At 63.3% G+C, this 12728-nt stretch overlaps 1 protein-coding gene across 2 annotated transcripts in view; it reads left to right on the plus strand.

Moving 5' to 3' along the window:
* Positions 1–8305, plus strand: part of CACNG3 (calcium voltage-gated channel auxiliary subunit gamma 3) — a 33597-nt gene extending 25292 nt beyond the window's left edge. The window contains exons 2-5 of one of the 2 annotated variants that reach the window (XM_075436796.1): positions 3223–3306; positions 5571–5711; positions 7188–7434; positions 7558–8305. In XM_075436796.1, the coding sequence (XP_075292911.1) occupies positions 3223–3306; positions 5571–5711; positions 7188–7434; positions 7558–7699 (614 nt within the window). In that variant the 3' untranslated portion in view covers positions 7700–8305. Of the gene's footprint in view, positions 1–3222; positions 3307–5570; positions 5712–7187 lie in introns of both variants that reach the window. The other variant, XM_075436795.1, reaches the window with a different exon arrangement.
* Positions 8306–12728: the final 4423 nt, after the last annotated feature.

A 12728-nucleotide genomic window follows, 5' to 3' on the forward strand; every position in this document is an offset into this window, starting at 1 on the left:
CAAGCCTTGCCCTCGTCCCTCGCGGTCACAGATTTACCTCAGACATGGCGCACGCCCAAGCGAGGCCCCGGCTCGGCCGGCTGCTGCTCGGGGCAGGGGGGTGCTGGCCTGGTTCTGGTGGGGGCTCAGCAGCACGAGGAGCCTCCGAGAACTGCAGAGAGATGGAGCCCAAGGAAATCAGTATTCTCGTTTGCACACTGTGCTGATGGGCTGACTCAGCCTCGAAACTCCTCTCCCACATGGCACCAAGGGAAGGTTTCCTCTGGCTGATCAGAAGGTGAACGCTGGCCCTTCCCCCACCCAGGAGATGCTCCTGCGCTGCCCAGGAAGCGGTCGGTGCCCTGGAGAAGCTCTCGCCAAGCCCTGCACCCTGCGCTGGGGTTCCCTTGCTGGCAGCAGCCGTGGGAAGTCAGGGAGGGCAGATCTGTCCCATGAGACCAGGGCAGTGCTGCCAGGGGGGTCACAGCCGCGGGTGGGTGACACTGGAGATGTGTCCGGGAGCATCAGGTGTGCCCAGGCGACGCCGGCTCTGCGCGTCCTGCTGGCTCTGTTGGGGTGCAGGGGTGTTTCGGGGTGCTGCGGGCTGGCACGGTCCCGCTCTGGCAGGATGCGCCCGATGGCTGGAGAGCAAAGGGGCAGTGGGGGGGGGTGGCTCTGGGGTGCGTGGGGCAGAGCCCTGCTGGGAGAAGGTCAGAGAAGGTGGGTGGAAACCCAAAAGCTGAGAGGAGGAGGAGGAGGAGGATGAGGGCTGTGCTGTGCAGCTGCCATCCTCGCCATGCCCAGTGCCTCCCCAGCCCCGTTCATGGCACCCGTTCTCAGCCCCCCCCCTTCGCCCACAGTTCCCACAGCAATGGGAGCAGGCGGCTCTCCCTCGGATGCCGTGTCTCCCGCTTGGATGACAGCTTGCCACCTCCGGAGCTTCATCTGCAGGCTTTAATTGATGCCTGTCAGGATGCTGTGCTCCTCGGAGCGCAGGCCGCTGCGGGATGGCTCCTCTTGCCTGGGAGCGTGTCCGTCCTGGTCCCATGGGAGAGGGCACGGAGCCAGCGTGCCCTGACCATGCACTCCAGCGTGGGGTCAGGAGGGGGCTGCCCTTCCTCCAGGGAGACGCTGCAGGAATTCCCCCCCACCTCGCCATACCCCGTGCTGCTCCAGAGAAGCCATGCTCTGTGCCTCAGTTTCCCCATTTATAACGCTGACAGCGTGTGCTGGCACCGCAGAGGAAGCGTTGCGCTCGCTTCAGCGCTTGCTGCGTGCTTTGGGGAAGGCGGCTCTGTGACCCCCGCAGACAGGAGCGGCTGCCCCGGGCCCTGAGGAGCCGTGTTCCCATCCGGCACCACGGCACGAGCCGGGCTCTGGGCCGTCCCCAGCAGATACCGAGTGCGGTGCCCGGTGTCTTGGTGCGCTGCCACGCGGAGCGGGCTCGCAGCGTCCGCAGGAGGTGACGGGCTGCATCCACCACAACAAATCCATACACACAGCTGGGCACAGCCAGTATTTTTTTGTTGCTTTTTAATGCCTTTAACTTCTCCCTGCCTGTCCCTCGGTAGCACGTGGAGCAGCTGCTGGGGCTGCTGGATGGATGAGCAGAAGGGGCGAGAGCCTGTTCACGGCCAGTCCCTTCCCCGGGCTGCCACGTCCGAACCGTGGGCACGGCTGTGCTGCCGTCCTCACCCCGCGTCCTGCAGCGTGCAACGGCGTCCCTGGTTCATCACCTGCCTGAGCCCGACTCCTCCTTGGCTTGGTCCTCTCCTGGCACGGCTGCAGGGCTTTGGCACCGGAGAGAGCGGAGCCCAAAAGCACCGCGAGGAGAAAGCCAAGGCAAACAGGCAGGCGTTTAAAGGCGAAATGCGTTTGTTCTGCTTCGGAGGCAGGAAGGAAAAAAAAAGCCACCGAAAAAGAGCCTTTTCCCGAGCGCTCGGTGGGAGGCCAGCAGATGCCGGAGCATCTGCCTCCTTCCCCGGGCGGTGCCATGCCCCCGCTCCTGCCTCGTGCCGTGGGTGCCCGCGAGCAGGCGGGGAGCGGCCGGGGGCTGCTGGTGCCGTGGTGCCGGCGGCATTCCTGCCATGCCCACCCACGGCACCGGGTGCTTCTCCGTGGGTGTGCACGCGTGTGCTGTGGGGCACGGGCAGGTCATCGGGGTGACTCTGCCTCTGCTGCCCGGCTGTGTCCTGGGCACGACGCAGCGCTGGGCTGGGGTGGGAGAGGGTGAGCAGGCTTGAAACTTTTTGTAGTCATTTAAACAAACTCATCCGTGCCTCCGAAAAAATCCCGTCTCAGCAGCTAAGCTGCGGCCTGGATGTTACTTTAGCGAACGTGTGGAGGGTCCTCGTCCGTGCGGCAGCCTGTGCCCGGCGTGGGTCGGTCAGCGGTACGTCAAAGCTTCCGTTCAGCCGAGGGGCTGGGGTGGAGGAGCCAAACTGGGAGGACTGGGCTGGTCTGGTGGTTCTGGGGAATCCCGGGGTGGGGGCTCTGCTCAAGCAGCCCCTCTGACCCCGGTGCCGTTGTCGTCTCCCCCAGCAGCAGTGTGATGTGAGAGCGGATGCCCTCGACATCCCAGAACGAGCCCTGGGCTGCGGCCACGGAGCCCTTTCCCCAGTGCCTCTGGGTGAGGCGTTGCTCAGACCTGAAGGCCGCCAGGTTTGATTAGAGCAGCATGGATTCTCCGTCAGGATCAGTGAGGGGTCTGGGGGGGGTGGGCGCGGGGAGCCAGCGATGCCTGCCCTGCTTCGCTCCCCTTCGCCGGAGAACGCGGCGGCCGGGTGAGCCTCGCCGGGTGCACCCGGGGAGCGGGGGAAGCTCAGCCGCAGCCGGGCAGAGGCAGTGCCGGGCTGAGCACCGCAGAGCTGCCCGCGGGCCCCCGCGCAGCCGGGGAGGGGAGCGGGAGCTGCGCCCTGGGGAGGCTCTGCCACGGCTGCCGTGGGGCTGCGGCCGGAGCGGGCAGCTCGGGCATCTCCCAGCTCAGCAGCAGTGTTAATGGCAGGGCTTAATTAGAGATGTAAATGTGCACCCCACGGGAGGGGACAAGCGATGCTTGGAGGGTGCGGGAGCAGCAGGGACCAGGCTGTGCCCTGGGACCGAGGGCGGTGTTTGGGGTTGCCGACAGCCCCGTGCCGAGCGGTGCCCGAGTGGCTGCCGCCGTGCCGGCCCCACGCCGCACGTCCGTCAGCGCTGCCGCCAGCGCAGAGGGGTTTGAGGCTTGCCTGGCTTGTGTCTCCCCAGGAACCTTCCGAGGAGTGTGCAAGAAAATCGACCACTTCCCCGAGGATGCGGATTACGAGCAAGACACGGCCGAGTATCTCCTCCGTGAGTCTGCTTTCCCATGCGTGTCGGAGCCGTGCGTGCTCCCCGGGACCCCCTCCCCGTCCCCCAGCACCCGGAGCTTTGCCCAGCGGGTCCCCCCACTGCTGGCGGTGGCTGGTGGGTCGCAGCCCCCAGGCTGGCTGCGCCGCGGCGGTGACCCTCGGGGTTACCTGAGCGTGGCCGTGTCACGCCGCAGCGGCAGCGCTCACGGCGCGATCGCCTGGCCCGCGCTGTCCCCACGGCCGCTCCCGGCGCCTGCTGCGCAGCCCGAGCTTGCTGGGGACCCTGGGGGTCCCTGGCGTGGCACCGCAGGGTGCCATGTTCGCGCTGCTCTCCCCGTTCCCTGCGTCTCTGCGAGTTTGTCGGGAGAGCGCGGCGAGCGTCTGCCGAGCGCAGGAGATGGAGCGCGAGCGGAGCTGGTGGCTCTGCGGGGAGCGCTGGGCCGTCTCGGGGACCAGCAGAGCCGTGGGGCAGGACCCATGGGGGACCCAGCGTGGGGTGACGCTGACCCTGCAGAGACGAGGCCCCGTCCCGCGGGCGCCGTGCAGCCACGAGCGAGTGCCGGGGCACCGCGGGTCGGCGGAGGCTGGAGACAGCGGGTGTGCGGAGCAGCACGGGCGTGCACCGCGCGGCAGCCAGCGCGCATGGGTGTGACGGGCGAAGTCTGCACGGCGGAAGGTTCACCGAGCGCCGACATCTCCACGTGAGCAGGAGGATGAGGCCGCAGGGGTACACGGCAGCCTCGGAGGCGTTGGCAGCTCTGGGCTCCGAGCTGCTGTTTCTGGGAGGAGTCCCCAGGGGCGAAGGGACCCCCAGCACCCCTCGCCCCTGTGCTCAGCCCCCATCCCCGGGGCCGGGCGAGCTGCTGCTCCTCCGGACGCTGCTCTGAGCTCCCCGTTTCCTAACGCTGCAGGGAGCCAGCAGCTCTGCTCACCCAGCTGAGAGGGGGAATCACAGAATCACAGAATAGTAGGGGTTGGAAGGGACCTCTGTGGGTCATCTAGTCCAACCCCCTGCCGAAGCAGGGTCACCTACAGCAGGCTGCACAGGACCTTGTCCAGGCGGGGCTGGAATATCTCCAGAGAAGGAGACTCCACAACCTCCCTGGGCAGCCTGGGCCAGGGCTCCGTCAGCCTCAGAGGGAAGAAGTTCTTCCTCATGTTCAGACGGAACTTCCTGTGCCTCAGTTTGTGCCCATTGCCCCTTGTCCTCTCACTGGGCACCACTGGAAAGAGCTTGGCCCCATCCTCCTGACACCCACCCTGCAGATATTTGTAGGCATTTATAATTGGTTTGCAATTTTAGTAGTTTAACGTTTAAATTCTTCTCCCACCCCCTCCCACATTTAAAATAAAAAGTCTATTTTAAAGCCCCCAGAGTGGCATTTTAATGGGGCTTCTCTGTATTTCTGTGCTTTTAAGAAAGTCCCTAACCGAGGGATGAGAGCCCAGACCAAGGCACAGTGTGTTTTCAGGGCAGCAGGTAGTGATCTGCTGCATTAATAAATCTTTACAGCCACTTTGAAGCTGAACTTCTGCCAGGCCATGTAGAAAAGACCCTTCTCTGTGCAGGCTCGGTCAGAGACCCCCGAGCGTGCAGAGACCGGCCCTGCGGAGCTCATCGCCTTGGGGACGGAGCCCAGCGCCGGGGCCACGGCATCGCACGTGGTGGGCTCGGGGTCTTGGGCTTCTTGTTCATTTTCATAACGTCCCTCCCCTACATCAGAAAACAACTTTTTGTTGAACTTTGGGTGTGTTAGCTTGTAAATTCTTGACTTTTGAAGCAGCCGTGATAGTTTGGGGACCCAAGGGACAGTTTCCTGACCCTGGTGGCTGGCAGCCTGGTGAGATCTGGGGGGGTCTGCAGTCCCCAGGCTCCAGGGTCCCATCCGTAGCCTCAACCCTTGGATGGGGTGTTTGGTAGCGGGAAGGTACGTTGCTAGTGCTGACTGTGCGACCAGCCTGGAAGAGATAGCTCCTTGAAGTAGGCTAGGAGGAAAAAAAAGAAACTCAGGGTGTAAGGTGTTTGTGTGGCGGGAGGCCGGAGTCCCGGGGTTTGCAGGGCTGGTGCTGGGCTCCGGAGCAAGCTCGGAGCAGAGCAGCTCTGGGACCAGCACAGGGGGGACCGGTGCTGGGTGTCCCCATCCCTCGTGGCAGCGATCCAGCATCGCCACCAGTCCTTCCCGGGCGCTGGCGTGGGAGATGCCGGCAGCCCCCGTGGCAGGAGCGATGCCGGGGGCTGACCCTGCCCTGCTCCCTGTCCCGCAGGTGCGGTGAGAGCGTCCAGCATCTTCCCCATCCTCAGCGTGGGTCTGCTGTTCTTCGGGGGCCTCTGCGTGGCGGCCAGCGAGTTCTACAAGAGCAAACACAACGTCATCCTCAGCGCCGGCATCTTCTTCGTCTCTGCAGGTAGGAGCTGCCCGGCGGGGTGGGCACCGAGGTGGCTCTCCCGGCGTGGAAGCGGGTGGGAGGGCGCGGTGGAGCTGCAGAGGGGTTGTGGGTCTTCCCAGGGTTTGTGAGCGGTCCCATCCCGGTGGAAATCTCCTCGTGGCAGGGAAAAGCCAGCAGAGGTTTCTGGCCGGTGCCCACCCTGCTGGAGAGCACCATGAGCGCCCACCCGGCTCTGCCCCGCTGTCCTGCTGGGGGAGGTTTCGGGGGGCTCTGCCCTCCGTCACCACCAAGCAGTGGGTCCTGGGGCCGGGCGAGGGCAGCAGGCAGAGGGGCTGCCGCAGTCCTGCGAGGAGAATGACTCTCCCGAGACGCTGTTCCTTCTGGATTGCTCATTTCTCCATGCGCTGCTCCCCAGCGCTTCCGCTGATTATCGTGTGACAATGTCTTTGTCTTAAGGAACTGCTCTATTTTCTGTTTTTCTTCTCCCCACAAAGAGACAAATTACTCTCCCTCCTTCGGCTGGCAGGAGCTGCTGATGCGGATGAGAAAACAACAGAAAGAACGTAATGGATTCATTAAGTAAATCCAGGAATACATCAGCCGCTCCCCAGCCCTGCGGCGCAGCCCCGCAGCGCTGCCGCGGGCAGAAGCTGCCCGGGTCCCAAACGGAGCCTCTGGGCTCCACCAGAAGTGAAAGGAGACGGAGCCGTTCCCGCTCCCCGGCGCTCGGGGCCGCAGCGAGCCGGGGTTCGTGCCGGAGGGATCCCCTCCGCGCCCCGGGGTTCGTGCCGGAGGGATCCCCTCCGCGCCCCGGGGTTCGTGCCGGAGGGATCCCCTCCGCGCCCCGGGGTTCGTGCCAGAGGGATCCCCTCTGCACCCCGGGGGTTGGCTCTGCTCTGGCCACAGCCCCGGCACCGGCCGGGCTCCTGCAGTCCGTTGCCTCCTGAGCAGCTGCACGAAGCAGAAGCAGCCGTTGAAATGTCCCTTTTCGGAACAAAACAGTGGTTGTTCCCAGACATAGATATGTATAGAGACATATATAGTGGGCACATGTGGATGTAGGTGCATACTGGGGACAGCAGCAGCAGTCTGTGAGGGGATTTGGTCCCGGTGTGCTGGCAGGGAGGTTGGAGCCCCACGGGGATGTGGCCATGGCTCCCGGCACCCTCCCCGCCTGCCGGGCACCCCACGGGTGGGCAGGAGAAGGGCCAGGCTCCCCCAGCCTGTGTCACAGAATCCCAGCATGGCAGGGGTTGGCAGGGCCCTCTGTGGGTCACCCAGCCCAACCCCCTGCCCAAGCAGGGTCACCCACAGCAGGCTGTAGAGGACCTTGTCCAGGTGGATCTGGAATATCTCCAGAGAAGGAGACTCCACAGCCTCCCTGGGCAGCCTGGGCCAGTGTCCCTGCGCTGCCGGGCGGGATCGGGGTGTTGCTGTCCCCCATCCCTCTCCTGCTGCTCAAGCGAGCGCCCGTCCCTCTTGTCCTCCCTAAAGGTCTCAGCAACATCATCGGGATCATAGTCTACATCTCGGCCAACGCCGGGGACCCGGGGCAGAGCGACTCCAAGAAGAGCTACTCCTACGGCTGGTCCTTCTACTTCGGAGCCCTGTCCTTCATCATCGCCGAGATGGTGGGGGTGATCGCCGTGCACATGTACATCGAGAAGCACCGCCAGATCCGCGCCAAGTCCCACTCGGAGCTGCTGAAGAAGTCGGCCTTCACCCGCCTCCCCCCCTACAGGTACCGCTTCCGCCGGCGGTCCAGCTCCCGCTCCACCGAGCCCCGGTCCCGGGACATGTCGCCCATCAGCAAGGGGTTCAGCACCATCCCCTCCACCGACATCTCCATGTTCACCCTCTCCAGGGATCCCTCCAAGATCACCATGGGGACGCTGCTCAACTCGGAGCGGGACCACGGTTTTTTACAGGTCCATAACTCCATCCCCAAAGAGTTCAAGGAGTCTTTGCACAACAACCCGGCCAACAGACGAACCACGCCGGTCTGAGGCGGGCAGGCGCGTCGTGTCAGGCTGCATGACATCATCCTCGTGACGGTGTGACCCGTGAGATCCCGTTTTTAAGGACAAACCCAGGTGGCTCCTGCCCGCGGGGCTGGTTTTTCGCTCCCGAAATGCCACTGGCCGGGCCACTGCGCCCACGGTGGGACCGGCCCCCCACGCCCCTGCGTCCCCGGCGGGGAAGGGACGGGGGCTGCGCTGTGACCCCGGCCGTGCCGCCCTGCAGACTGAGCGGGGCTTCCATCGCCAGCCGGGACAGGGGCTGCCCCGCGCCTCCATCGTTAGTGTTGCTCATAATCGCAGTGTTACCTTAGCTGTGCGTCCCAAGGAAATGCTGGCGCTAGCCCTGTCTGTGAGAACCCCTAATCCGGTAGTTACATTTAAGCGAGATTGCCTGGAAGCCCGGAGTTTGAAGCATGGAGTCGGTGCGGTGGCGAGTGCTCGTGTTCTGAAACCCCTTCCCTGTTGTGGTGGGTGGAGTGCTGGGGCTGGGCTTCCTGTGGCGTTTCGTGCATGCATTAAATAGCTTGGAATTCAATTTTGTCATGTCGGGTTGGAAGAAACATCCTTTTGCAATTTTCTGTGGTCTTGAAAGGGCTTCTTTCTTTCCTTCTTTCTTTCCTTTTTTCTTCCTTTGGTGCGTTCAGGCCATGAAAGGACTCAGGAGCAGAATTCCTCCAATGGCTGGTAGCAATTAGCCAGCGTTTAATTAACCTTTAATGTTGCAAGAAAATGAATTAATTCCCTAAAATTAATACACACGCAGTCGCAGATTACTGTCTGGGCACAGCCAAGGAGGCAACGCTTGACCTGGTGGTTCTGGAGGAGAAGCCAGGTTGACGGCTGCGTGCGGGTGGTGTATGATTCTGTGACGGCTGGGAGAGCGACGAGAGAAAGAACAATAAAATCGTCCCGTTTGGCAAGCGAGTGACTTGGCTGAGTGGGTCGCATTGACCCCGCCGCGGGCGGCTGGCAAACCGGGCGCTGCGTCCGACGGGCGCGTCCCTGCTCGGCTGCCGGCACCGTGCCACGGCCGGGGAGGAGGGCACGAGGCGTCTGCGGGCAGCCGGAGGTTTGGCTCTCGCTGGAGCGGAGCTCCTCTACACGGAGGCGTTTCGAAGCAGCCGGTCTTACAATTTGGCATGTCGTTTAATTGAAATCTTATTTAACCTTGTGCCAGAAGTGATGGATTCCCTCGGAGTCGCTGGAGGGGGGGCTCGTTAGGCAGCCGCGGGTGATTTGGGGCCAGTGGAGCTCTCATTTGCTGGTGCTTTCTGCAGAAGGGAAACATCTGGGGACTGGTGTGCGTTCCTTGAGCAGCCTTGCCCTGGGTCTCCTGGTCGCGGGACACATCCCGATGCTTCCCGGGAATACCGGGCAGGTCGCTGTGGGCAGCCGGTGCGGGAGCTCTGCCGCAGCGAAATCCCTCCCGGAGCCCCTCGGACCGCCCGGCCAGGGCCGGCTGCCCTCGGCCGGTGCCGGCTGCGCGGGGCTGCCGGCCGCGTGCGGGTTCTTCCTATCCAGTGCCACTGACTTGCTACTATGGCGTAGGGGGTTGTGTGAGAAGACCGATTCAGATGCTAATTAGGCCTCTTAATTGCCAGAGTCGCTGATTGCATGTATTAAAAACAGTTGAGGAAGTGTAGCGCTCCGATCTTGGGGAAATATTTAAAAACAAAGCAGTGAAGGGACTGGCAGCGTGAGGCGGGGAGGACGCTGCCTCCGAACCTGGCGGTGGCAGCCGGTCTGGCCGGGGCTGCTGCCCGCTCGCCCCGCAGCCCCTGGCACCGGCGGGTCATATTCACGCACCCCAGAGCTCTGACTGTCCTTGGCAAAGAGCTGAGGTGAAATCCCAGCCGATAATTAATCCGGGAGTCTTGCTAGGGAGCTCTGTGCTTCCCGGGAGGGGGCTGGCAGATCCCGACCGGGCACGGGAAGGAGCGGTGCCGGCGGGGAACCCGGTGGGCCGGCTGCCGGGAGCGACGCACGCGGCGCAGCGCTGCTGGGCAGGTCGTTGGAGACTCTGGTGATAGAAGCCACGCCGAGACCCTCGCTCGCCGTCCCCTGTGCCGTCGGTGCTGGCTGCAGCGGTGCCGGCCCCGGGAGGGTTGTGGTGCTGCGGCGGGAGCCTTGCTCTGAGCAGCCCCTGCCCGGAGCCCGGCTGCGGAGGCATCACCAGCCTCTAGATTCTGTACACACGCACGCTTTGCGGCTGAAAGGAAAGATGTATTTTTTTTGGAGTTAAACCCCCAGAAAGCAGGCTCCGGCTGAGTCACCGGCTGCTGCAGGTAAGGAATTCTGTTTGTCTCTATCACGCAAAGCAAAGCGCTCGAGCAGGGTACGTTTCTTAATTAAAAGCAAACCCCACAGCAGCAGCAATGGAGTCCTGGCCGTGCGGGAGGCCCCTCTCTGGGTGGTGGGCTTTGCCCCGGCGCAACGCCCGGCACGGTCCGAGCCCTCCTCGGCGGGACGGGCGGCTGTCCCCGTCCCTGGGGCACGGCTGGCTCCCGGCATCGCGGTGCCGTAGCTGCCAGGAAAACCCCGACCGGCTGCAGATAAATGGACTCCTGCGGCACAGCAAGTGCTGAGGGCAGAGCTGAAGGTGCTGGTCCCGTCCCCAGCGCTGCCGTCGGGGCAGTGAATCGGAGCAGCCCGCGGCTGGGGCCAGGGCGCTGCTGTGTGCACGCGGGGCGCGCGGTGCCTTCAGGCGTTGTTAAAGCCGCACGCAGGGCAGAGTGCGCTGCCAGGGTTTTAGCTGAGGGCCACTGAGGCAGGAGGTCGGCTGGGAACGGATTTTGCTTCGTTTCGAAGAGGGGGTTGACTTTCTGAAGAGGGGGTTGACTTTCCAAAGTTAACCGAGTTATCCCGTGAGCCATTGAAGGGAAGCGGGCGGTGCCCCGGGACGTGTGCTGGCTGTCACCATCCCCTCCGCTGTGCCTGGTGCCGAGTCGGACAGCAGACAAGTTCGCTCTAACCTTTAGGACCTGAAGCTGTTTGCTTCCGAGGCAGCGTGACTCCAGCCGCTGCTCCTGTGGCCGTTGCTCTTTGGTCGCAGCCCCCGCGGCTCGCTGCAGGGCGTGAAGCACCGCTGGAGCGGCATCGGAAGGGCCCTTGGCGCTGGGCTGCCTGGACAGCAGTGAGGAGCTCCGGAACGGAGCTGCTGGCACAGGACAGAGCAGCACAGAACAGAGGATTTTGATGGGAAGGAGCCTGCAGCGGTCACCCAGTCCGACTGCCTGGCGGCTTCAGAGCTGGCCGCGAGCTGAAGCACGTTGTGAAGGGCATTGCCCAGACGCCTCTGAGACACGGACAGGCTTGGGGCATCGCCTGCCTCTCCCAGAAGCCTGTTCCAGGGTCTGACCGCCCTCTCAGTGAAGAAATGCTCCCTGGTGTCCCGTCTGACCCTCCCCGGCACAGCTTTGCACCGCTCCCAGGCGTCCTGTTCCTGGGTACCAGGGAGAGGAGCTCAGCACCTCCCTCTGCCCGTCCCCGCTTCGGGAAGCTGCAGAGAGCAGCGGTCCCATGCATGGAGGGGACCACGGCGGCGGCACCGTGGCCTCCGGGCGCCTGCAGCTGCAGGGCTGCCCCAGCAGCCTCGTGTCGCAGGGCTGGGTCCGTCTGCAGCCCCCCGGGCACGCCGCGCCGCTTGCTGCTGACGGGAGAGCGGGCGGTGATGGAAGGTGTTTACTGCCACGTGTAATATCTTTCCTTTGTGCCAATGTCTTTCCCCTGGAAGAGAAAATCAATACCCAGGCTAAATCTGGAGGCTTCAGTATTTTTCAGAGAAGTGCAAATCAATATGGATTTCTTAACAAGTTTAATTTCAATACCTGAAAGTGCACATTCTGCCTGTTTCCTGACCTTTCCAATCTTTCGGGGAGGAAGATTAAAAAGATTTGTTCAAATTCAACGAATTGAATCAGCAAATGCCCCATTACCTTGTTTTCTTTCCGCCAGACCTTGATAAACAGCGGGATAGCTCATCGGCACCGCGGGGCTCACGGCACCTTGCCCAGCGCAGTTCCCAGCACCGGCCGTGCCATCCCATGCCGAGCCGCAAGCGAGGGCAAGCCGGGGCACGGATCCCTACGCCGATGCCCGCAGCCGCCTCCACCGCGGGCAGGACAGCCCAGGGTGGTGATGAAGAGGCCGGGCGTCACGTGCAGATGCACCCGGTCCCTCTCCTCCAAGTCCCAGCAGAGCCACATCACGCAGACGAGCCCGGTCCTCCCCAGTCCACCCAGCACGTCAGGGTGCTGCCGCGCTCGGGAGCGGCTCTGCGTTTGCCCTGCAATGCCGTTACGCAGTTTTGGATCGTCGTCTGATCACTGTAATGGTGCAAGACAAGCACAAGCTGATGGGCTCATCTGGCCGGAGCAAAAGGCGTTGGGTCATTTAGCCCTTGGCCTTGGGATGATGGACGGGAAAAGCAAAGACCATGCAGGCAGTCAGGTCCCGCAGCAAGCGTCCCCGCTGAGGTCAGCGCCGAGTCTTCCAGTGACGGGTACGACGGTGGCCGTGGCCAGGGGTTACTCGCAGCCCACTGCGGGTAGAACGGGACTCTGCCGCACGGCTGGGTGCTGGGGGGGCTTTCCAGTCATCGCCGGGGCTTCCCTTTGCTGGTCATCGTGGGCTTACCTTCCCGTTTGCCTCCCAAGGGAGGTCTTTAATTGCTGCCTTGGTGCTGTAGTGGACAGAAACCCGATGGCAAACTGCCCGCTGTCAGCCTGCAGATGCTGGCACAGAGCCACGGAGGGGAGACATCAGCGGGGTCGTGTCCACAGGAGGTGGCTTTGCTTCTCGCCCTTTGCTCCCGAGCGCGGGTGTACGTCGCGGTAAGCGTGCAGGCTTCAGCGCGGTTTGCAGGCAGGGAAGCTGCCGTGGCCCGCGTTCCTGCAGAGTGGCTGCCCCGCTGGCTCTTGGTTTCTTGACGTTGTCCTTTGCCCTTTCTCACTTTGATTTGTTGGGGTTTTTTCACTGTTTGCAATAGCTCATGAAAGCCTAGGTAAGTCCAAGC

This window comes from Opisthocomus hoazin, chromosome 15 (assembly GCF_030867145.1).
Source record: "Opisthocomus hoazin isolate bOpiHoa1 chromosome 15, bOpiHoa1.hap1, whole genome shotgun sequence".
In the NCBI taxonomy this organism is placed as follows: Eukaryota; Metazoa; Chordata; class Aves; order Opisthocomiformes; family Opisthocomidae; genus Opisthocomus; species Opisthocomus hoazin.